At 36.8% G+C, this 26,381-nt stretch overlaps 1 protein-coding gene and 1 long non-coding RNA gene across 2 annotated transcripts; both read right to left on the bottom strand.

Annotated features, from left to right (window-relative positions):
- Positions 1-299: 299 nt before the first annotated feature.
- On the bottom strand, positions 300-15,058 carry LOC113019267 (integrin alpha-X-like). The gene is made up of 29 exons (XM_026162848.1): positions 15,011-15,058; positions 12,698-12,801; positions 12,214-12,284; positions 10,057-10,171; positions 9,160-9,287; positions 8,901-9,043; positions 8,384-8,528; positions 7,640-7,790; positions 7,329-7,402; positions 7,042-7,162; positions 6,737-6,876; positions 6,461-6,607; positions 6,159-6,368; positions 5,920-6,053; positions 4,842-4,984; positions 4,581-4,735; positions 4,319-4,444; positions 3,925-3,998; positions 2,777-2,918; positions 2,589-2,687; positions 2,412-2,491; positions 2,243-2,329; positions 2,071-2,140; positions 1,877-1,975; positions 1,694-1,774; positions 1,464-1,574; positions 1,200-1,313; positions 1,010-1,120; positions 300-828 (listed from the first exon to the last, which is right to left on the bottom strand). Exons 3-29 carry the CDS (start codon positions 12,262-12,264, stop codon positions 736-738), a joined length of 3,144 nt encoding a protein of 1,047 aa, XP_026018633.1. The 5' UTR covers positions 12,265-12,284; positions 12,698-12,801; positions 15,011-15,058; the 3' UTR covers positions 300-735.
- Positions 15,059-25,494: 10,436 nt separating this feature from the next.
- On the bottom strand, positions 25,495-26,378 carry LOC113019303 (uncharacterized). The gene is made up of 4 exons (XR_003271999.1): positions 26,346-26,378; positions 26,172-26,241; positions 25,971-26,072; positions 25,495-25,564 (listed from the first exon to the last, which is right to left on the bottom strand). It is a non-coding gene; the product is annotated as an uncharacterized LOC113019303 (long non-coding RNA).
- Between the last annotated feature and the right edge of the window lie 3 nt (positions 26,379-26,381).

Below are 26,381 nucleotides of genomic sequence, written 5' to 3'. Positions count from 1 at the left end.
GTGATTTTTTTGTTTTTTTTGTTCCGTTGAATTTATCCCCCGTGTCCCCGTGAGTTTGCGCTTGGGTCCAATCCCTGCCTGCCACACAGCGGAAACATGACATCTATAGCATTGTTTTGTAAAATGATGGTCCTTTTGCCAATACATAAATTATGCAAGAATATGCTGATGTTATCTTCTTATTAAAAGTGAGATAATAAGTCAAATAAGAATGAAAAAAGGAAGCATAGTTGCGTTTACATGCTGCACAGGATAGACACTGATGATTAGTTAAAAATTCACATCACAAAGCTGACAACACATATTTTATTGTTGATCAGATTAGAGAGTAAAATTCTTCACCAAAGAAAAAGTCACCCTGAAAAGACACTTCCAACCATAATCCATCACAGGACTTTCACAGACTAAATTTAATCTCATCTAATTCATTTGAGAATGCAGACTTTGTGTCTCCTTTGTCCTCGGGTGTCTAAAGTTTAAGGCATTGATTGACAGTTGTATTTTTCTGCTCGGATGATTTAATTTCAGCAGTTTTCTGCTTCTGAAGGTAGTGGAAGGACACAGCTAGGAGCCTCTATATTAGATAATAGTAAATGAGCAAGCAAAGGAGTAATTTCAAACACAGCAAGCTATCTTTTGTTGACTCAATCAAATGTGGTAGTATGGACATTGCTACACACACTGGGCCTTAAATTTTTCATATAGAGTAAATGTACAACTACAAATATGATTTTCTTATTCTGCTGTGAGTGCACTTGCATCATTCCCTGGACCATCTTCTGTACTGTCGTTCATCATCTGTTTGTATTTGCTCTTGAAAAACCCAGCCTAGAAGTGCAAGGAAAAAACATTAAAAGGCAGATATTGTGTATTGCAGTTGCAAACAAAATGAATGAAAATAACTATATGAGTGACTATAAAAACCTTTAACCTTTGTTTAACTGGTCATGATCTCTAAAAATCTTAAAGCTATGTAATGAATTGAAAAAGTGTAAGAAGAGTCTTTCACCTTATACAGGCCAGCAGTGAGTAAAGCCAGAATAGCCAACCCTCCCAAGCATCCTCCAATGATCGCTTTAGTGAAATCTGGCTTAGGGTAAACTTCTACCTCTGCTACAATCTGAGAGATGACGAGACACAATGTGGATGACATTTAAGCTCTTGTACATCTCAAACAAGAGAAAGTAATGCTAAGTCACCTTGCGAACAGGAGGATTGTTGTAAGACCCTGTTGAAAAGTAGATGTATTGTTCTTTGTCATACTCCACAGTGGCTGTACTGGTCAAGAGGAATTTAGCAGATTGAAGTCCAATCTATGGAAAAAAAAAAATAGACTAGGATGAGGCTGAATTAAAAATATTGTTCAATTTAAGGGAGAAATTGTTATCATATTCAAGTACATAAGACCACCTATAATCCAAATATGTATAAATCATTTATAAAAAAAACTACCCTTTAATTACCTGCTCTATCCATCCTGAACTGAGGTTGGCAGAGATTTCGTATGTCCTACTCTGCAGTCTTCCCATGAAGGTGTTGCACTTGAACACTCTGCACATGGCTACAGAGCAGTCCTGCAGGTGATTTAAAAAAAATTGAATGAAACAAATCTGTGATTCAGTACAAGGTTATGTTTTGAATCTGCACCATGGTTCAGTTTTAACAGGTAGCAAAAGTGCAGAGGCATACTTACCACCACTTTATTCTTTTGTATCTTTGGAACAGAATCTGTGACATTTGGTGCTTCATCATTTCCTCTCTGACAGTCTGCAATCTGAAATACACTTACATTAATTTCAGGGTGATTGATCCTAATTTTAGCAAATTCACCCATCACACAGCTAATTGTGACCCATTTTTGTATCTTTTCTATTACCTGTAGGCTGCTCAAATTCACCCAAATCTCTTTTTCATCAAGCTTCACTGGAACCTTGATCACCACAGTGAAATTAAGCGCTCTGATATAATTTGTTACCTAAAACATGGGGAGAAAAGACAAAGGCAGTCAAGCATTATAATGGTTAGGTCTAATTCACACAATAATATTTATTATATTTTATTATATTTTACCGTGACTGATTGTCGAACCGGTTTCTGCAAATTATTTATCCCAAAAGTAAAATTGCTGTAGCTGAGGGTGCTAGAAAGATTTAAACATTTAAACATTATATAAATAATGTGTAAGACAAAAGAATGTTGGCTTGCAAATAATTTCCTTTGTTACAAATACAAACACACGTACTTTTCAAATGTCATGGAAATGCTGTATTTCACAGCAATCTCTTTCATTTCGTAGCTTTCACTCGTAGTAGTGTTCTCTTGATTTCCACTGAAAGAGAGAAGTGAAATGGTTGTACTGTATCTGTGGGGTTATTAAACAAGGAGTACCTAAATGACCAAATGAACAGTACCTGGTGGCATTTGCAGTGACAAAGATCTTTCTCGCAAGTCGACTGTTGGTGTCAATCCCATAGGAGACAATGAAGAAAGCCTTAATTGAAATAAAGGAGAGAAATCTTGATTCCCTCACATCTTTTTACTAAACTGTGCAGAAGTGAGAAGAGAAAATTGCATCAAAAAAAACAAACCTCAGTTTTGCTCTTGAAAATTGGCTTGTCAATAGTACAGTCTGTCCTTCCTCGGGATAAACCATCTTCACTGTCCAAGGATTTGCACTCAATTCTTCCCTTTATTAGTAAATAAAATGACTTCTGGATGCACTGGGAGAGCAGCAGATCAGTGATGAACTGATAAAGACTTGATCCTGATGCCTTACCTGCTGAATGGTGAACTTCCTGTAGGAGAGTCCAGCTGGGTACGTGAGAATAACACGACTGTTGTAGGAGTTTTCTCCTCTGTTCTCCACTGTGACTGTGACATTCAAAAGCTCATCAATGCCCACTTTAACCTCTGAGGATCTGACAGAGGATGAGAATAAAGGAAGAGGAAAACAGATTGCACTGTGTTGGTGAGCTTTCCATAAGCTAAATATAGCATGTATTTGTGTTGAATTCTAACATACTATGTTAGAATTCAAAATATGTAGTATGTAACATATATGCTGTGCTTCAATGCTGATGCTGTTTTATTATGTTTTGTGTATTGGTCAAATCTTTGAGCCCTTTTAATGTATGACACTTATGTATGTGTTGTATGTGAAAGGCCATATTTGCTGGTTTTTCGTATCTTTTTGAAATATGAATGACTTTTGTATTTTGTTTTATTAAGAACCTGAGGGCCTGAAGTGGAGGTGTCTGGGTGCCTTTGGTGGGGGCATTTGCGCTGTGTTTTTTTATGCAACCCCGGTTTAACCTGCAGATTAGTGTGAAGGTGTGTAGAGAAGAGATATACGTGAATTGGCAATTTTTTGATACTCTTTTCATCTAGGAGCCCATTTGCCCACTGGTGAGCTGATATGCTGTTGATTAATTTTGTGCAAGTGGATTGATGCCTCTTTTGTTTCGTGTTTCTTTAATAATTGTCAAAAAAACAGCTTCTTGAGTATTTGTCTCTGTGTAAAGAATAATGGACCATGATGCTTTCTTGGTGAATTGTAAAGTTCTCGACAAAATATATAATATAATATATCCATCCATCCATTCGCTTCCGCTTATCCTTTTCAGGGTTGCGGGGGGCGCTGGAGCCTATCCCAGCTGTCATAGGGCGAGAGGCGGGGTACACCCTGGACAGGTCGCCAGTCTGTCACAGGGCCAACAGACACGCAAACACGGGGAGAACATGCAAACTCCACACAGAAAGACCCCGGCCTGATGGTGGAATTGAACTCAGGACCTTCTTGCTGTGCGGCAACAGTGCTAACCACCGTGCTGCCTTATATAATATAATATAATATAATATAATATAATATAATATAATATAATATAATATAATATAATATAATATAATATAATATAATATAATAACCTGGTGAAGTTGAAGTCCACTTTTAGGTCATCAACACATTTGTTGTCAGTGCCGCAGTTGATCTCAAACCCTAACTATGGAACACAGCATGATGTGAAAAGTATGTATATTACACATTATTTACATAATAAATGAAACATCGGTGAATCCAACGAATAATCTGTTTGTTCTGTCATCTAACTTTACTTTTACATTTTTGTTAATCTGAACAAATTGAATATTCTTGATACGCTTTTGGAAAACAGCAAAGTCCTTTTCACACCCAAGAATTCTTCGGTAGAAGAAGTGTTAGTCAATTTTATGGCAACAAAAAGTTAATTCAGAAAAATAAGGTCAAAACTAATGCTGTGTTCTTCAGTTCATGTCCAGCTAGTACATTTTTAAAGGTATTTACAGGATAAATTATTGTTGTTTGAGCCTGCTGAGCAAGGCTTGGTCTGAGATTTGTGTTGGAAGGAAAACCGTCAAATGTGAATTTGAGCTCATTGGAAAGTTGATTGAGAGCATCGTCTGGGCAGGCCTGCAAAAAGACAGCAGTGTTAGATTTAGGTTCCGTGTTGGAAGACTCTTAAAAGCAAAATGGAAAACAAAATCTGCTTTTCACCAAATTGAACCTTATTTTTGGTTATATTAGTTTTTCTCTGATGTTGTTTTACCTCAATAAAGAAGTTTACAGTTGAACAGTTTGGTGTACTTAAGTCAACAATGACCGATCGAGACTCCTCTCGTTGCTTCCCACTGATGTAAGCTCGGTTGTTTGGAGGTTTGCGAGTGGCATCGAGTGTAAAAGTATAATTAATTCTAGCTTGAGCTGGAATAAATCAGAGTTTAAAATGTTACAAATGTACATACACTAAAAAATGAAAATGGATGGGCAGTGCCATTTTGATTTTGAAAAAGTTAGGAGAATAAAGAACCTCGATCAACTGTAGACACTCTGCTCATGGTAAAGCAGACTGTAGCTGTGTTCTGCAGTGGTTTTGAGCAGCTTACATTCTGAGTAGGGATTTGGTTTGGGCTGAATGACACCTCGACTTCAACCATTACAATAGGCCTTGATCTGGAAAAAAGGAAAAGCACATATGAACAACATTTGGTTTTTCAATTAGTACAGCAGCTTTCTGGGTAATGTAGTCATTTCCATTTCTGCTTGGAAATTATTTTTTAGAACAACAAGGCTACTGTTATAAATTACGCATTTTATTTTGAGACTTCAGTCTCAACCAACCACATTTATTCCACCTTTAGTCACCAGAGCACCTCTCATTATGCAACCCAATATGATGGCAAAATGTGTAATAGACACCAGACCACCATTTTTATTTCACGCTTCTGCAAAACATGAAGTGGACACGCATGCAGTTGCATTTCTGCATGCAAAAGTTGTATTACCAGCACAGGGAGATAACATATGTAAAGACAAATCAATAGTGAACACAAAACGTATAAAGAACATTTCAAGGTCCTTAATTGCCAAAAACGTTTAAGCTAGGTGTCTAATATGTATAAACATGTAAATGTGTTAATAATGTCTGCTAAAACGCTTTCCTGTGATAATGTTCACGTCGGATTGAAATAAAATCGCTCCCTCTGCTGTTACGGCAGCTTACTGCAACTTCGCATGCATGTCATGTTTTGCCATTTTCCTGGGTTCCATCATGTCGCAACGAAAAAATTTTTTATCTCATGATCAGAAAGGCTTTTGACATGATAAACTTTAAGTCATATAACGTGACTTCTGGGAGAAAAAAATAGATGCCTGTTTTATCCTGCATATGTATTCCATTAAACGTTAAAAATTACTTTTCATGAATCACTTTATCATTGATGATGATTTATGATTCATTATTATATTATATAAAACCAATGCACAGGTCTTCAAATTGACCTAATCGTTTGACAGTTGGCGCATTCATTTGACATTGACAAAGTTGGTAGACATACCACAGACAATAATAACACATGACTGGAGTATCTATCTGGACTGTGACTTACCTCAGTAAGACGACCGTGCCCTTTGAACCCACCGCTAAGTCAGGTAGTTTATCACCACTCTGATCAAAAGACGACTGACTGATTGTCACTCCAAAGAACTTCAGTCCTGACTGGACCTCAGAGCCAGTAAGTCTCTGTGTACGTGAAATATTTTAATTAATCAAACTTTATTGTATAGATATGGGCCTTAAATGATAACTGTGTTAATATATCCTCGTGAGTTCTTTGATGCTGTGCACCTGCGAGTAAGTAGGACTGATTCGTCCTCCTTCACTGTGGAATATGTAGATGCTGCCTTCACCATTATTCTCCAAAGGTGCTCCAACTGCCAAATCCCTGAATCCATCTGAGTTTAGATCAGGCAGCACAGCAAGAGAAGAGCCGAACCTTCCTTTGACAGCTAAATGTCCTCTTAGTACTAATGGATCATCAAAATTACACTCCACAAACTAAAATGAGGAGAGTGAATATTATATGGTTATTAAGAAAGTTGAAAAATAAACTGATTCATTTAATTGCAGTACATAAAATTGTGATTTACCAAACCAGTTAGTCTGCAAACATAAACTCTTCCCTCTCTATCAGGCTCCATGTACATTGGGGCTGATATGAAGATCAGATCAGTGATGTCATCATTATTTATGTCCATGGCACACACCTCTGCCCCGAAATATGCACCAGTCTGATACTGTGTAAGGAACAAATTCGTAATGAAAGGATTCATGTTTAGGGGGAAAAAACAACAGCTTTTATTTAAGAAAATAAATCATATATAGTTTACAATTCCATTCAGATCTGTCTTGCTGTAAATTCATACCTGTGATGAAAAGGGCTCGATCTTTTGGTTTTCAAAGCTTTGTCTGTTAACAGCGACCACAACTCCTCTGTGTTTGTATCTTGGAGCACCAACAATTGTTAGTGAGCCACTTCGGGTTTTAGCAGTTGCCATGGAGTAACCTAGAGGTTAGGTATTCAAAAAGGGGAAGATTCCTTATTCCTTCTTTTAAAATGTGTTCATTTTGCAAACACATTAGTGTGTTTGGGTGAAAGAATTACAGCAGAGCTGTGTAATACATGATTACATGTGTATGAGTTAGATTGTTAAAGCTGTAATATTCTTACCAAGATAGCTGTCAGGCTCCAAAGACACATCCTCATATGTTTTCAGCTTCTGGCCTCCTGTTGTGAATTGCACGTAGCCTCCCTTCCACTGGTTTGCACCAACAATAGACATCTGAATTCCCTACAGTGCAGACAGGAAATACATTTTATATACAATTTATTTTTCATTTCAAACCTGGAGTATGTTTAACTAGATAACTGTCTGCTTGCTTTTGGGTTATTATAAATGTGTGAATCTCTCTTTCTATGACTAGACTGTCTGGTGAGTTTCAGGTGGTTTTAATTACCTCGGGCACATAAACTGCACTGAATCCCTCTTGAGACATTTCCATTTTCAGTGACTCTCCACTGCTTTGAGATCCTGTAACAGAAAAATAAATGAGAAGGTAAAAGACACACTACAACAAATTTCACTTTAAAAGAAGTTTTTTTGTTTTTATTATTATTCTAAGTTAAGTAGTAGCTCCAAATTATTTTTTTCTCTTGATTACAAAAGCGAGATTGAAATGAGATTGATTGTTAAAAACTAAATGAAAAGTAATACCATGTATGTCATTTTAATTGTAAAAAAGCTATTACAATACATTTATCTTTGTACCTTCAATGGAGAAGATTTTGTCCTGCAGACTCTGTCTTATTAATTCAAGTGCGTTGAAGTTCTGCACTTGAAACACGTATTTGACTGAGGGAGAAGATGCAATGGTGTCCAGTTCTTGTTTTGCTGCACTGTTAGTAAATGCACTCCCCACCTGGTGTTATAAAATATATGTTTGAGTTGTTATACTATGCAGCAGGATTTGCTCAGTACAGATTATGGTCCATAACTTTACGGACTTTCACCCAGTTTATAGACAGTTATTGTGCACTCACTGAATATGACCCACATTCATGATAACAGTTACGTAATTCTGCAAAATATTTTTTCACATAAATTTGATTATGAACAGTTTATGTTCCCATCAAAAATTCTGCCTTTTCATTAATTTAAGAAATTCTATTTTAAGTTTATGTGGTCAGTGAAATGGGCTTTGATTTCACTACGTTAGTCTTAGCCTTCAGGTGTTTTTTGCATCCCATTGTCACAGATATAAATAAACAAACAACTACCAGTGTAGGCCTTCTTTACAAACATTTATGAAAGAATGGGTTGTTCTAAAGAGCTCACTGAATTTGAGTGTGGTACTGTCAATTTGTGAAATTTCTTGCCTCCTGTGTACTCCATCATCTACTGTTATAGTTGTGTATATAGTGTTATATTTTGTGAGTTTTGTCTGATAGTTGACTGAAACACATCGTGAGTAATAAAAATAATAATAATAATAATAATAATGGAAGTACTTACCCCAATAGCAAATCGAATAATGTTTTTACTCTCTGCCAGCTGTGCTGCACCTCCCAGATCATAACGATCTTGGGATTGTCCATCAGTAATTACTATCAAGACCTTCTTCACATTTGGTCTAGAACCTGGTGTGAAAACATAGTTCCTGCCAAGTGAAAAAAAAAATCTATTTTTAACACAAAACAACTTTTCAAAGTGCATCTTATGGTCATGACTAAATTGCATGTGTTATTATTGTCTCGATATGCATCATTTTCTGTATTATCTTTTAGTATTGCAGATATTTTTGCACTTTGCAAATCCAGCTAATGCAAGTATTTGAATTTAGCCTTGGTTATGCTCATCTCATCAAATCTGTGGGAAATAATTCTTCAAAACCCAAGTCTGTCTTTTTACAGGCTTTCATCAAACACACAGTACTTAGTGTGGTGAGATGCACCAGAAGAAAATAATCTGGACAGTAAGTCTAGGCAATAAGTTCCCTGTAGTGCTTTAGTAATATTATTGCATCACTGACACAACATGTCTGATGGCCTTAGCTGTGTAAGTCCATGCCCTCAGCTGACTAATTCCATCTATGTCATTCCATGGTCCAGATGAGGTAAATTTCTTAAAATAAAAATGAATTTGAGGGTCCGTGGAGAACTGGGAAACAGAAAACTGCAAAAAAAAGAAAAGAAAAAGAAATTGTCATGCTTTATGAAAATAAATAGAAATAAAGATAAAACAATTTTATGTGCCATGATTTAAATTACAGAGGGACTGCAGGGCCTTACCTGTGCATCATTTGAGAGAAATGACTGAATTAGCGTTTTCACAAATGTCTTCATTGTTTGAAAGTCTGTAGTAGATATGCTGCCTGAACCATCCAACAGAAAAGCAATGTCTACTTGCGGCGGGCATGCTATCAAAGAGATTAATTTCAAAATGAATTTAATTTCAAAGGGTTAAAGTTAACAGTACCACACAGTACCACATGCTGAAATAAACTTCTCGTTAATGGCCCTTTGAGTTCATTTACGTAGTAAATACTAAATGTAATCTGATTTGACAGACAAAACATTAAGAATAAAAGATTAAACTAGTTTGATCTAAAACTAATTTTAGAGGTTCATGTAAAAAGAATCTACCTCTGGCCACAATCAGCACACTAAAAAAGAGACTGTGTCCTAACTAGGATAGGGGTTTGTGTCAGTGTGTGGGATTTTAGCCTAAGGTTAAAACTTACTTACCAATAGGAGTAAATTGACAATTTAAAACAATTTTATTGTTTTTTTTGTTTTGTTTTTAAGGTGACAACTTCCTATTGGTTATTTTGTGGTATGGCAGTTTTGGATGCATCTATCCATCCAAGCTTAGATCTTGAGGTTTGGTCTCATCTGTAATCTTAGACCACCAAATCATACAAGTCATACACAAAACCTGGCATCAATCCCTTTTTTTTAATTTACTCCACTTCTGTTTTGACTAAACCTTATTTTTTGCTGACATGTATAAACAGAAGTCTCAATATAGTTTCAGTTGATCTGAGATTTAGAGATTGTACAAGCACCAAAATAAGTCATTAGAACTCTACGTTCAAGTATAAAATCCAAAAGCTCTTTTTTTAATTAGTGAGGCCCCAGGACTCTAAGCATTATGGGTATATCATCACAAATTTTATTTACTGTTACCTTGAAGAGAAGAAGGTATGGGTAGTCCAAATATATTAGAACGGTCCATGTGGAAGCACACACCGTTGTACATGGTGATACTTTTGCAGTCCTTTGGGATGGTTGGACCACACACCTGAGAGGAGACAGTGTCAATTTTCCATTAATACAGTAGGCTGATTACTTCCCTGTCCTTCATACAATGATTACTTTGATATAACATCAAACATACCTGAAATTAAGCTGAAATTTTCTTTTTTTTACAACTTTAACATATTTAAAGAAGCCACACTAAATTCTACCATGAAACATTTCCAAGCTAGAAGTCCTTAAAGTATTGGGGTTGGTTCAAAATTTAAGCAATTTATAATTCTTACATGTTTTTAAATAACCTTTTTCAACATTTTTCAGTCTTCCAAACTTCTTGTTTATGTATGTGATATATCCGCATTAACATTTCAGGACTGAAAAAATACATTTAGTTTTTCACAGAGCTTGAATATGTTAAACAAGTGAACTAAAATAAGCAGACCCAGTCCTATACACCTGTCCTATGTCTTAAGTGTTTCTAAGTGTTTTTCAGTAAACAAGGTAAAATTTTGAATGGCTTCATTAAATATGCTAAACGTATTGTACCCAAAACATCAGCTGATTTTATGGGGTGTTGGTGGAAGGCACACTAAGGCTATGTTCACACTGCAGGCGAAAGCGCATTGACCCTATGCGACCCATATCCGATCATGGTATGACAGTGTGAACGGCACAAATCCAATATTTTCAAATCCGATCTGGGTCACTTTCATATGTGGTACTGAATCTGATAAATATCCAATGTTTTAGAAAGCGACTCTTGTTTGAACGGTCAAGTCGCATTAAATCCATCTTTTACGTCACTGACACAAGACAGACGCCAATTATCAGCTCCGGAGAAGACATCGCAAACGCTTCCTGGCCATCCAGCAGTGAAACCTGTGTCAGTGTTGGGAAGACAACGTTGGAGAAACGTGAACATGTTATTTATAACTGTATAATCTGCAGATTCTGACAGAAATCTGCAACTATCCTTTGAAGCAAACAGCAATAAGGATAATTATTAGGTTATTTACATATTTACATTTACATTATGTAAATAACAAAATAACTTAAAGCAAAAATTGGGAAACGTAAAGTCCAAAGTCTTTATATTAACCCTCTCGAGGCAGGCGTTGCCGATTTACAACAGTTAAAAACTAACAACCTGATTACCCCACATACATATTTTATGAGTTTTTTTACTCAGAAGTACCACTGCAGGACTTGGTTGTGCATTAGCAACAAAAAACTTAATTTGAGCCTGAGAGGGTTAAGGGCCATCAGTCAAACAATATCGTTTGCTCTGGGTCTAAACAGAGCACATTGCGTGTGACGTTTTCTTTTGCGCATGTGCGCCGCTTTGAGGGTTCACACTAGAGAGCGTTTGCTGTTGCATTTTATTTGTAGTGTGAACAAGCAGACAAAAAAATCGGAATTGAGCATTAAGACCTGCAGTGTGAACGTAGCCTAAGTTGTCATGGAATTGCCTTCATGCATTTTCTAATTATAACTGTCATGGTCCAGAGTCTGTGGACTCCATGTTTATGTTTAAGTTTATTATTATTATTCTGTGGTTTTCTTTATTTTGGGTTGTTTTTTATGATTATCCCTAGTGTTTTGTGTCCTTTGTGCTCTCCTGTTCCATGTTTCACGTTCCTATGTTCTGTCTCCCCAGTCTGTGTTAAGTTTGCATGTGTAGAGTTCAGTCAGTGTGTTTCCTGTTTTATTTTGAAGGTCTGTGTCTCTTGTCAGTGTTTCTAGTTTCGCTTCCCCTTGTCTCGTTATGTCCAATTAATCCCAGCCGTGTCTCCCATTCCCTGATTGCCCTGTGTGTATTTAAACCCTGTGTTTTCTTGTGTGCGCGTTGCTGGCTCATCTGTGTATTTCCCTGAGTCTCCCTACACCTCTGTTTCTGGTTTGTTTCAGTTAGTTTTCCCAGTTTAGGTTTTGCTTAGCTTCCCTGCTCACCTTCGCCGTATCTATTTGTATCACCCTGTATCACTCTTGGGTCCTAATTTTCCACCTCCACATGTCTGCCACAGTGGACGTGACAATAACAAGAGATTTTGACAATGTACTGGTAATGTCTGCAGTTCACCAACTCACCACAGTGTTTTGTGTTGTGGGATCACTTTTCATTGTCAGACCAAGCGACATGTTGACTGCAAAATCTGGTGCTGTATTAAAAACAAGCAATATTTTTTTAAATACTCATAAAAGGCAATTGAAAGAAAGAAAATAAGACTTAAATCAATGACTCCAAAGCAGCATGACTGAAATACTTCCCATTGGAACTTCTCTCAACTGCAAACCAGGATGTAAACCAGGCCGCTTTAATATCATATAATTTAGTTTCACTTAAAGAATTATCTTAACATTCACATTACTAATGCCATTGACTTTTTTCTTTGCTTATTTTAGCAAGATATTTCTAGTTTTAAAGGCTCAGTGTTACAAACTAAGATATTTACTTTGAAAAATCGAATTATAATTTGATTTACACATGTTTCTGTGCAGCTCACGATAAAACACATGCCGTTAGAGTTCCATCACATCTTGTCAATACATTCAATAATGAATGATTACTTACCTTCAAACGGGATATTTTGGCAGTTTCGGGGAGAGGCGGTGCAGCTATAAATTTTCCCCCTTCGATTTTGTGAATATTGTTCTACTGGGGCACTGACGAGCACACTAAAGAAATAAATCCAGTCAATGAAGTAAGTCCAGACAGAGAATTGTAGGTAAATAACAATAATCTCTATGAACAGTTCCAGTCTGGTTTTTGTCCTTGCAATAGCAGAGAAACAGCCATTATAAAAATAATCAACGATCTGCTTATGGCAGCTGACTCCTGTTTACTCTTCATTCCTGGCTCAAAAATCCATCAATAAGCTTCAACGTGTCCAGAACTCTGCTGCCCGTATTAACACTAGGATTCCCTCTATTCACCACATCACCCCTGTCCTGAAGCAGCTTCATTGGCTTCTGGTCAAACATCGCATCAATTTTAAAATACTTCTGTATACATTCAAGACTATTCATCTTCTCTCCCCTCCAAATCTCTCTGATTTGGTTCAGATCACCATTCCATCTCGGTGCCTCAGATCCTCTTCTCTCTCTCTCTCTGTTCCTTCCCAGTGTCTGCCTTACCACTACATATTTCAAATACAATGAGGGTTTCTACAGACAAAAACATGGCTGTGCCATGGGCTCCCCGGTGTCACCCACTGTAGCCAACCTTTACATGGAGGAATTGGAAAGAAAGGCTCTTGGATCTTTTAAAAAGGAGATTACCCAGCCACTGGTACAGATATGTAGACGACACCTGGGTCAAAATCAAAACACAAGTAGTGGAATCCTTCATTGCTCACATCAACGCTGTGGATAAATAGATCAAGTTCACCAGGGAAGACACAAAGGACAACTGTTTGCATTTCCTGGACTGTGCCGTGCACATTGAAGAGAATGGAAACCTCAACATCGAAGTTTACCAGAAGCCCACACACACGGACCAGTACCTCCTCTTTGACTCCCACCACCCTCTAGAACACAACCTTGGAGTATTTAGGACCCTACACCACCGGGCAGAACATGTTCCCTCTAAGCCTGAAGGGAAAAAGAAGGAACGCACACATGTAAAGGAAGCTCTTAAAACATGCGGTTATCCTGTTTGGGCTTTCATCAAGTCAGCAAAGATGCACAGAAAAGAAGATCAGACACCAGCGAGGGAGAATAAGAAAGACAGACGCAACAACATTGTCATTCCCTATATACCCGGTGTATCAGAAAAACTCAGGAGAGTTTTCTCCAAGCACGACATCGCAATTTACTTCAGACCCAGCAACACACAGAAACTGGTTCATCCCCAAGACAAAACTCCTAAACACAAACTCAACAATGTAGTGTATTCTGTACAGTGTAATGAGGAATGCTCAGACCTCTACATTGGAGAGAACACACAGCCACTTCATAAACGCATGGCACAACATAGGAGAGCCACCTCCACGGGACAAAACTCAGCAGCCCATCTGCATTTAAAGGACAAAGGTCACTCTTTTGAGGATGCCATTTTACACATTTTGGACAGAGAACGCCCACTCACATCCTGGGCCATCTGACCTCAGGAAATCACATGATAGGGTGGGGCTAGGTTTCACAGTGAGCTCACCTGAAATCTTGGCTGATTGTGACCTACACCCATTTTCACACCTTGGTTCATGTGATTAGGTAGAGGATCATTAGGTGGTCCATTGTCCCTCTCGGGGGATACTCCCACAGGGCTTAAAATTCAGGACTCTCCACCATTTGACCCAAGACCGGCAGAAGCTTCTCGGATGAGAGGTGAAACGTCTTCAAGCAACTTAAAGAAGTCCAGACGCTTTTCTTTCCAAGCTCCTTAGACTACGATGACCTGGATGACTGAGAACCTTCACTGACATATTCCCACTCTCTTGTCACTATGGAGGGCAGGCCCTTCAGTTGCTATGCTCCTTAACTTTGGAATTCCCTACTTCCTGATATGAGAAATATCATCTCATTTTCTCTTTTTAAGTCTAGACTCAAAACTCACCTGTTCAAAATAGCTTATTCCACATAACCTTTCCACCCTGCTAACTTTTAATCTGTTCGTTCTATTATGTTTCTCATTATTGTGTATATTCCCTGCTTTTACTACTTTGCTCTTCACAGTGTCCTTGAGTGTTCTGAAAGGCACTTTTGAAATAAAATGTATTATTATTATTATTAAATACACTGTATGTTTTCTGTTAAGAAGTATTGTTTAATTATTACTGTAAGGCATAACAGAGAGGCCAGTTCAAAAGATGCGAAATCTGTAAAATAATCTTAACCACGCAGGTGCAGACCCACATCCAACATAAAAATGCATGTCCTGACTTACTCTGATTGTCTTTGAATCACCTGGTAGCCAAAACCAGCAGCAGAGTTACTCAGGGTCTTCCATGCCACGGGATCGATATTGAAACAAAGTGCAGCATTTAACACTGAGAAATGTTTTTTTTTTTAAAAAGCAGAAGAAAAAAAGAAAAAGAAAGAATGACATCAATAATCTTACTTAAGGTCATCTAATAATGTAATTATAGCCTTTCTCAATGTAATCACATTTAGGAAATTATACGCAGTCTGTTTTATTTTCATACTATGTCTAGACTACCACTATAGCAGAGATGTCAAAGTCACTTCACACTAGGACCACATACAGCTCATAGTACAACTACACACTCCCTGAGATAGCTAAATATAAGAATAAAGAGTGCAATTTAAAGAGTATGTCTCAGTTTGTATATATGATAAAGAAATTTTGCTGGAGTTAATGAAGAACATCTTGTCAGCATGACCCTTTGGGCTTAAATTTTAGATAATCAATGTGTAAAACAACAAAGTTATATTAGATCATTGCAGACTGTCCTGTAATTATACAAGAGAACCTTTTATTAATTCACATAAATAATCCTTTCTTTGTTTTCTTTCACTGGACCCATTGTAATAAAAAAAATAGAGATTTAGAGAAGATACTGAAAAAACAGGAACTTTTCTGTCATTTCATTGTTCATCTATTACTTATTTACTTTGGTGTGGTACAATTCTCTATCTTTATCAGGAGGAAATGCTGTAAAACCTATGAAAATATATTTTAAAGTCTTATTAAATTTATGCCCTTTTTCACTTGATCCAAAGCCATCCAGTGGGTCTTATTGGAGTCTTTGCCAGGCATATTTTAGCCCTCTGGCCTTATGTTTGACACCCCTGCGCTACAGTGAATCTGTCATTACCACTACAGTGCTCTAAAGCCAGATATTTTACAAAGCTAAAAAACATATTGAAGATTAAAATTTAAACCAGATTCTATCTTTTCTTCTTATATCTTCCTCCATTTAAAAAATACAGACATTTAAAGCTTTAAAGGATGAAAATCAATGCTTAACTCTACAATTAGTTTCAGGATATTCCACAGTATAAAAATAGACAACCTTTTTGTATGCATGTGCTTACTTACAGTGCTAAAAAATAACAGAATGGAGAATGCTGCTTGCGTGCACATTCTCCAGTCCTCCCTAACAGTCAGACTCATCAATACCTACCACACCCACATGCAAGTAAAGGAAATGAAGTCTCTGAGGGAAGTAAGTTTGATGTCACAAATGTACATCCCCAAAGAAGAAAATCTAAATCAGTAGCATGCACTTTAGATAATAAAAACAGTATAGAGGCACGGAAATTGTATTGTTATATGGTTGCCATAAAGTGAAACTCTGATATTGTTGCAATACTACATAGCCCTTGTTCTATATAAGGCTAGACCTGAATTTTTGTGCCAATTATTTTTATGAAACAACTTACATTTATCACATTTCCTTTTTTGGGTCATGCTATGAACAATCAATATATTTTTCTGTTCAATAATGAAATCTTAATTTGATAGTTTTGCAAAAACCAAATGTATTTAGACATAGATATTTTATAATACTGACACCCTCTCAAGTTCCTCTTATCACCACTGTCTCTTTAGATTACTGTAATCTTTTGTAATTAAAGATTTTCAGTACATGGAGAGAATAAGTTGGAAGGAAGAATATGGTGTGTCGTGGTCGTAAAAAGTTTACAGTTTTGTGTCGCCCTGCATAAAACAAGGAGGAATATATAATGACTGCATAAACTACTAAATCATTTGGGTTCATAAATCCAGTTCTACAGGTTTTGTGGGGTTAATAATTAAGAATGTATTACTTCGTGAAATTTTCACACTGCATTTCTACGACAGACAACATCAAAACATTTTAGTTATAAATTTATTTTTAGAGTCAGAAGTTGACTGAACTCATGACACATTTCAGCAGGTAGTTTAATTCACAGAGGATAAAGTGCAAATAAGGAAAGGGCCATCACAAAAATATGTCAAGGTCATATGGTTTCACTTTATATTTTACCGTCAATTTATTTGTGGGTTTTTAATACTAAAAGAAATATTTTATAAATAGAAAAATGTGGCTGTGTATACTTACAGTCATTTTTCCACAGGTTGTACTCATTCATAATTAAAGAACTAAAGACAAAATCAGAAGGCACAAACTTGTCTTACCAGATGAAAATAGTGTAACACAAATTATCCAATCCATTGTGTTGCTTCCATGAAAAAACCCCAGTCTGTTTGTTTTTTAATTTGACTGATACAGTAGGTGAGGAATTACTTCTGCTCTGTGTCACAGGAGTGGTTTAATCCAAAATACAACAGTCATAGGATGACTGATGAAAGGTAAGGCAGGTAACGTTTTCATGGGAGGAGCTACAGTATTGACAGCACTGTCTGTTTTATAAGACACGCTGCTGTGGTGGTGTTTAATTTTGATCCATTTGTTCAAGTATTTTTTTCTAAGCGAAAAAATGTAAATCAATATAAACTGTTAATGATTAAATAAACTGAATCGCGTTTAGAAGATAAAATGCCTGTGTTCATGAGAAGCTTAGTATCACACTGGAGGGGAAACTGTGGGACAGCAGGTTGAATGAAACACATGCTTTTTGTGAAAGGAGGGAAAATGTTAGGATTGAAAATGTTTGATTTCTTTTTGATTTCTTTTACTACAATACGTGATTATAATCATTTTCATACACACATTGCAAATGTGCTCATGAGATTTGTCACTCAGTCTTCTGACGGTCATAAGCTTCGTTCGGCGTGACTGTCCGGACTGATATATTGTAGGAAATGACTTAAATTGCAGAGGGGTAACTGCAAACACGCTTACACACAGATAATAATTAGACTAATTTTCCAGGTCAGAGGGTCCCGGATATGATATTCTAAACCAATTTTGAATCACTAGAAGAACAGTGGATAATAACATTAGATTATCTAGGCTAGGCAGAGAAGTGTTTGGTTTTTCCGTCTTTTACAGAGCTAGGAGCAGACACCAGATGAGGTCACGAAGATATCCTTCGCAGCAGACACCAAGACTGCCAAGACAGCAATTGGGGTCAAGGGTCATGCCGTTTGGGCTCCTGCTAGTCACCTCGAGAGGATCCCAGAACCACAGCAATAACCACGAAGTGGTTGGCGGAAATCCAGAGGCAGACCAAGGAGGGTCTGACCAAGAAAGGGGGACACTGCTGTGACCCCAAAAGAAACATGGATCCCGGCCAAGGGGCAAAATAAATCCCCTGATCTATGCAATGAACCGAAGGGTAGTCTAACCCCTAACGTTGAAGAAAGAAGAGGAAAAGAGTGCAGAGAATCGCCCGTCCCGGAAGGTAGCTGAAAGTAATGGGAGATCTGAGAATTAGCTTTAGTAATGGTCTGTGATTTGTGATTTTTATGTTATGACAGTTGCCCAAGCACAGCAATCATCCCATATATGGTCCACCCGTTAAAGGGGGACAGAGGGCCAAAGAGGGAAAAGAAGCATAGAGAACTGACACCTAGTGGGTAAAAATGGGGTGTGTGTAATGTCTGGAGAGATGTGCTGCACTTTCATTCCCAACAACACAACCCCAGATGGTTCTGTAAATGGAGCCCAGGGAAGACTCAGAACATCATTTAAGAAAATTAATAAATGCATGAATATTTGGAATTGATAATCCATTGGATGACGTCTGTCCTTGGGCAATGGAAGGGGTGTATTAGTACCATTAGGGTTTCCTTATTCGTTTTTACAGCTAGTTGGGTAATTTGTGGTGGTGTGCCTTCTATCTGAGGATTATTGGTAAGGTTGGTTAACAGAGCTGTTGGAGATCTGAAAACAACATGATGATGCTTGATGACTTTAGTAGTGTTGATCTGATCTGATCAGATCAAAGGAGGAACTGTTGGGATTAAATAATTTGCAGTGCCTCAATAATGCTATGCTTTTTTTATTAGTAAGTGTTATAAAGTTATATAGTGGAGTATTAACTGGACACAGCCCTGAAAAATAATGGCATGAGACCATGTGTCCTTGGGGAGTAGAAAGCTGCAGACTCTTGCTCATACTTGCCTGGGAAAATGTAGATAAGAGAGCACCATTTCTAGTGGAAAGTTACTGAGACACAGTTGTTTAGACTAGAATGAGAGAGCTTCTGTAATAAAACTGTCAGGGGCACATCACCATTTTGAGATCCGCGGCAACGTGTAATGCAGGACGCATCTCCCTTCTAGAAGTAATAAAGTATTAAATGGTCTACTGAGCAGTGTTTTGTCTTCCATCGGATGCCTCTGAGGAATCAAAAGAACTCAGTGAAGTGTTGATATTTACAAAGCTCTTGTAAAAAGATTGGTTATTGCATTATTTTATACAATCATATGAAATAACTGGATTCACAAATAAAATAGAAAAATAAAACTAATTTCTGTTCGCAGACTTGAAGCCACATATTTTGCTGAGACATTGGCTTTACTCAGTTACTGACTTTTGTTTTCAGATGGATCTACTTTAAATTAAAAAATGGGGATTGCTGTTTCACGTTATCTTCTAGTTTAAGATCTAAACCAGGGCTGCCCAATCCCAGTCCTCAAGAGCTACTATCCTGCAGCTTTTAGATGCATCCCTACTCCAACACAGCTGAATCAAATGGTTTGATTACCTCTTCAGCATGCCATCATGTTTGGCAAAGGCCTGATAACAAGCCATTCATTTGATTCGGGTGTGTGGGAACAAGGATGCATCTAAAAGCTGCAGGATGGTAGCTCTCGAGGACCGGGATTGGGCACCCCTGATCTAAACAAACTCCATCTAAAAATAATTCATTTATGCGCCTTGCCTTAGAGTATTTGTTGCTGCATTTAGTTAATTCTAGTTGGGGTTTGTTTGGTAGTCTTTGTCTCTTGTTCATTGTATTTACTTTCACTTCCCTTGTCTAATTTTGTAGTATTAGTTACAGCTGAATTCCCCAAATATTTCCTCTTTCATCACTTCTAGTATTTATCTTGGTTTCCCCTTGTCTCATTCACTTGCTTTACTCCTGGTTTGTTTGTTTTTTTTGCTTTGTCTCCATTTGGGATTCAAAAGCAATAAAACCTTGCCTTTTATTTGCTGCCATTTCCTCCAACACTTTAGCACAGAGGGTATAAGCACTGTCAGCAGATGTGGAGAGACAGCTGGATTTGGACATGAACAGGTGCTCCTTGTATTCAGTTGAGTGGGATGAGTCTGTGGACTGAGGTTTTGACGTTACTGTCACTGAAAACCACCACCAAGGGAGTTGACATTTACAATGCAGTGAAGTGGTACTCTTTGGAAAAAAAGAAAAAAATCAACTTGGGATTTATTGAACATTGCAAAGCGAACCCAGACTTTCCTAAAGTACTGAAACAGATAAACATTTAAATGCCTTCATTGACGTGAACCTCAGTGGAAACATTTCTGCATAAAGCTCTCAGGTTGAATCTATGCAGTGCCACTGACAGAAACTGTGCAGCTCATTAACATTAATAAAAGATGGTGGATTTATGAGCTCAGAAATCTGCACTGTTTGTTGTTAATTTGTTTTGATAAATTGTGGATTTAGAGAAGTTCAAGTCCTCCAAATATGTTGGAGTGTTGCTCAGGAGTACAGTACAGCATAACTATGCTGTTTATTTTTTGTGCATGTTCTCTATGTGTTCATGTTCATTTCCACCATTTTGAAGTACAATGAGTACAAACATTCAGATATTTGTGAATGGCAGTTCTTACACACAATATGTGCTCTTGGTTAACATGTTTATATATATATATATATATATATATATATATATATATATATATATATATATATATATATATATAGATATAGATATATATAGATATATATATAGATATATAGATATATATATAGATATATAGATAGATAGATAGATATAGAAAATGAGCATTCACTTGCTTTTAGAAATTGGCTATATAAATAAATTTTGCTAAGGATGAGTAGCTCTCTAATGCTTTTTTGTGTAAAAGTAACTCACAGAACAAAAAAGGTTGGAGACCCCTGCTCTGTTAATTAACAATATAAATCAGTAATGTTGTGTTGATGGTTCTGAAAGATAAACTTGTAATGTTTAGAGTCCTAAGCTTTTAATCACAAAAAGAGAGAGAATATATAACTAGTTATGGATTCAACAATATGTTGTTTTTCTACACTGGATGATTAGTTATGTATGAAAAATGAAATGAATTTTATTCACATACTACATATAATGAATGATAATGATGAAGCAAAAACTTTATCTTTTATAAATATTACACATTTTACAATTTATTGAACAACGGCATTCACATTGTTATTGGCACTTTGCACATCTACAGCAGTTAAGCAGAGGTGGAAAGAGTACTAAAATATTTTACTCAAGTAAAAGTACTATTACTTTGTTGAAATTTTACTCAAGTACAAGTGAAATTACCTGTCTAAAAATTTACTCAAGTAAAATTAAAAAGTAGCTCATTTAAAATGTACTCAGAGTAAAAGTTACATAGTTACTTTTTTGTCAGCAGGAGGACAGCCTCTTCTGAGTAGTGCAAAAAAGACAATGGGATAAATCTCAAAGTAGTTGTTTTTTAATTAAAAGAAAAACTTTACAAATTAAAGTGCAGTGGCAGTTAAAGTGCAAGTCTATACATCAAAATGGATAATGGTCACCAAACCAACCAACCAAACTGTCAAAACCATATAATTCTTTTACATGAGAATGTGTCCTAAACTGTCAAATAAGAGAACAAGTACTGAATTGAGCTGTACGGCAGCTGCTATAAAACTGTGTTTTAAGTTTTTTAAACATAGCCCTGCTCTGTTAATTTTGAGGTGCATTTCAATTCAATTCAATAAAACATTATTGATCCTGAAGGTTGACCCCGAAGGAAATTGGGTTAAGGCTGCCGACCTTTGCCAGCGCCATCTTACCCTTCTGACCATACATACATTACACAAACATCACATGGGGAAGACAGGTCAGAGAGGTATAACAATGGAAAATGCACCACATGAGGAAAGATAAGGAGAAAAAAATAACTCTCCCCAGACTGAGCTCCAACAGGGAGATCAGTTTGAGAACAGAAAAAAACACCTCTGCACATAGCACATGTTATTCTTTTGCCTGCAGTGTGAACATATGTGGGTTAAGTAAGAAAGTAGCCGCTTCTGTCTTCTGTCTAATTTAACTATTTTTTTAAAATAAATTATTATTATTAACAAACAGGAAAAATGTAAGTAAACACATTTTCTTTTGACAATTTACAAATCCAGTAAAAAAAAAAGGTAAGTTGCGTGGACAACAACGTGCCCCATAAAAGCTTATGTCTTAACTTAATGTGATTAACTTGAGCACAGCGTTTTTGCTAAAATAAATGTACAAGTTTCATTTAACGTACCTCTACATGCTTGCGCAGGTTTGATGTGGAATTTTTAAAAGCTGCTAACTCGGTCTCTCTGGGCAAACACAGCTTACACTGCATAATAAAGCTGTTGCCTTTCTTGCACTTGAAGCCGAAATGGTCCCTTAAATACGGCCAGGGGTTCACATCCGTTTCTTCGAGTTCAGGGTCAGCAGAATTCAACGGGGTTTCTTTTTTCGCTGGATCCGTACCACCGATATCAGACTCCATCTTTATCGTGACCCAACGCCAATTTGTTCTACTACCCATCATTACCTGCAGTATTTCTGAAGCGCAATGTTGGGGTTTTTTTTGTTTGTTTGTTCTTTTAATTTACTCAGTAAGAGGTGTGATTGAAAATGTAGCAAAGTACAATACTTTTTAAAAAATATACTTAAGTAAAAGTAAAATTACCGACTTGAAAAATGACTTTAAAAAGTACAAATACACAAAAAATACTACTCAATTACAGTAACGCAAGTAAATGTAATTCGTTACTTTCCACCTTTGCTTTTAAGCATATAAAATATATTAAATTTCATTCATTATACATTACAGGGTGACATGAAAAGTTTTTTGCTGTATAATAATGTCTACAAACATACAGTTTGTAAAAATATAAATACAGAGATATTTCATGGTGGGCAATTATTATTATCCTTTAAAAAAATAGTACAGTCACTCTAAAAACTTTCATACCATAATTTCTTTACAGGACTGTTTCAGAATCACTCTACATCTACTCAGGTACTTCACTATATTCAACCTCAACCATTTTATTTGAGTATCCTTTTTCCACATTGTGCATTAAATTTAACTTGAAAGCAAATGACTGTATAGCAGACACTTACTACTATAAGTGTCTGTTATACAGGATAGTATTTCACAACCCTTCATAGTGTGGCCTCTAAAAACACTGTCTTCAGGTGGTCTTCAGGTGCTTGTGTTAAATATAAGTACAGTTTAATTTGAACAATTTTATTTACTTTTTGGGTCCAGAAAAAGAGAATAAACAATTTCAGATTTACTTTTCAGATCTCTTCAGTTCATTTCATATTCCCATTGCGAAAGTCCCACATAGCAGACAGGTCTGGCCCGGATCTGGTGTCAAGCCGGCACTGCTGGCTGACCTCTGGAATGGTAAGTGGTGTCATCCAGATATGGGCCAGCCCTGGCATAGATGGCACTGTTTATGTGATAGCATGCCACATCTGGCCCGATTGTGGTTTGGTTTATGTGGCCCAGGCTCATAGAAAACAGGTCTGGCCCAGATCCGGCATCAAGCTGGCACTTCTGACTGACTGGTGTCATGGCAGGGTATATGTCAACCAGATGTGGGCCAGGTCTGGCAATGATGGCACTATTTATGTTCCTATTTTCCTATTTTAGTTAGAAGACCCAAATGCCATGTTGCAACACTATACTGCTATGGTAGCCAACTTTATCCAAAACCTAGTGAGGGTTTACTCATGTTTACCACTGGGTGGCTGTATCTCAGGTGGTAGAGCAGGTGACTAACTGATCAGAAGGTTAGTGGTTTGATCCCTGGCTCCTCCAGTCTGCTTGTCAAGAGTTTTAATGTGTATAATGTGGTTAGGAAGCATTCAGTTTGGAGAAAGTGTGTGATTGGCTGAATGTGGCATGTCGTATAGAGCACTTTGAGTAATCTCTGATAGTAGAAAAGCACTATATAAGAATCAGTCCATTCGCTGTCCGAACAGAGTTTCGTCATGTTACTTTTGCACTATTATGTTCCTGGCACATGTTGTTATTACATGGCTTGATTAAGGTACACATTAGGCTGACATCTGGGGCCAGAGCTGAAATTGTTCTGGGCCAGCACTGGCTTGTGTTGGCCCATGTGTGGGCCACCTCTGGCAAACCAGATCTGGGCCACCAAAGGGCCGTCATTCTTTGCGGTATGTGGGCCATTTGTAAGCACACTGTGTGGGCCAGATCCGGGCCATACCGATTTTGCTATGTCAGGGTCCTGCCCACCAGGTAGGAAGTTCTATTGTAAGGAAATGGGCGAGCAGGGGAGGGATTTCAGACCTTCTTTGAAGATTAGATAGAGATCTACAATATGAACCTTTGTTTTTATCCTGGGACCATCTTCCGGTTCTTCAGTATTTACCTTGCTATATTTACTCTTGAAAAATCCAGCCTAGAAGTGCAAGGAAAAACATAAAATTCAAGTAACTGTGCATAAAAATTATGTTAATGAAAAGAAAATTTAATTATTTGTCCACGTTCTCTAATAGCTTTTCTTATGAAAAAAATTAATTGAAGAAGTGTGATCATCATCTCACCTTATACAGGACAACTGTGAGTAAAATCAGAAAATCAACCCTCCCAGACATCCTCCAATGATCTCTTTGATAAAATCTGGCTCAGGGTTACACTTCTACCTCTGCCTCAATCTGAAAGATGAAGTGACAGTTTGTAAATAAAATGGAAACTGTTATTATTATTATTATTATTATTATTATTATTATTATTATTATTATTATTATTATTATATCAAGATAACATTATATACTATATATATTACAAGTGCTCACCTTGTGAACAGGAGAATTGTAGTCAGGACCCTGTTGAAAAGTTAGACGTACTTGCTTTGGTCGTACTTCAGACTGACTGGCTGGTCAAGAGGAATTTAAGCAGATTGAAGTCCAATCTAGAAAAAAATCAAGAGGGATGAGCTGAATTTGAAAATGAAAATATATATATATTGGAAAATATATATATATGAGTTAGTAGTAACCAAGTAAGGAAGAAGTGTGACGTGAAAAAAAAACCCCTAATGGTAGCACATTAACATAAACGTCCCATCATTTACCTGCTCTATCCCACTGTGAAGTGAGGTTTTCCAGAGATTTCATACTCCTTCTTCTCCTGCCTTTCCATAGATGCCAGGCACTCAAACACTCTACACATGGCCACAGAGCAGTCCTGTGGATCATTTAAAGAAGACTAAATGCAACAAAAGTTGATCCATTGTTAATGTTAAATCTACAATGTTTAGACTAATACTTACCACCTACTTTATTTTTTTGGATCTGAAGAACAAAGTCTTTAACATGTGGTTCTTCATAACTTCCTTTCTTACAGTCTGCAATCTATAATACATTTGATTTATGGTCCCAATGTTACCACAATGCATGTATTACACTGCTAAGCATGAGCCATTTTTGTAGTCAATACCTAAAACAACATACCAATACTGTGTACAAGCCTTGAGCCACCATCATTTCTCTATGTTTTGCAGGGAAAATGGAAAATAGTTGCAACAATTTACTGAAAAATGCAAACATACATCGATATATAGTAAATAAGACACAGTGTGTAGACTTTGGCTTGAAAGTCAATATTGGTATGACCTCCTCCTTTAATATTCAACACAGCAAAACCTTTAGAAAGCCTAAAGAACTATTATTCAAGACCACTTACATTTATCTTTGATAGCAAAATATAAAGAAATGAAGGGTGACTTAAGACTTTTGCACACTACTGCATATATATTACCTGTAGGTTGTTCGGATGCACCCAAATGTCTTTTCCCCCAAGCTTCACTGGAACCTTGATCCACACAGTGAAATTATGAAGTGCTCTGATATCATTTGTTAGCTAAACAAGAAAAGAAAACAAGAGCTAAGCATAATAGTTGGATCTAAATCATAGAATTACCTTTACAAAATACAGATATATACACATGTCATGTTCTACCGTGATTGATTGCTGGACTGGTTTCTGCAAATCATTCTTCCCAAATGTGAAATTGTTATAGCTGGGGGAGCTAAACAGACATATTTTAAAGATTGATTAAATACCATGTATTAGAATAGTTGTCACTTTCTATTTTTTTGTTTCCTTTTCTGTTACAAAGAGAACAACACATACCGTTTAATTGTCATAAAAATGCTGTATTTTACATCA

The sequence above is a fragment of the Astatotilapia calliptera genome, chromosome 3 (assembly GCF_900246225.1).
Source record: "Astatotilapia calliptera chromosome 3, fAstCal1.2, whole genome shotgun sequence".
NCBI lineage: Eukaryota > Metazoa > Chordata > Actinopteri > Cichliformes > Cichlidae > Astatotilapia > Astatotilapia calliptera.
The sequence above is the reverse complement of the archived record's forward strand: the minus strand, read 5'-3'. Positions and strand labels throughout refer to the sequence as shown.

Coding starts and splice junctions, on each gene's coding strand:
- LOC113019267 (XM_026162848.1), bottom strand. CDS start 12,264: ATGTCGCTTGGTCTGACAATGAAAAGTGATCCCACAACACAAAACACT. Junction 4,985..5,919: donor GGCACGGTCGTCTTACTGAG/GTAAGTCACAGT, acceptor CCTTTTTTCCAG/ATCAAGGCCTATTGTAATGG. Junction 4,445..4,580: donor CTGTAAACTTCTTTATTGAG/GTAAAACAACAT, acceptor GTCTTTTTGCAG/GCCTGCCCAGACGATGCTCT.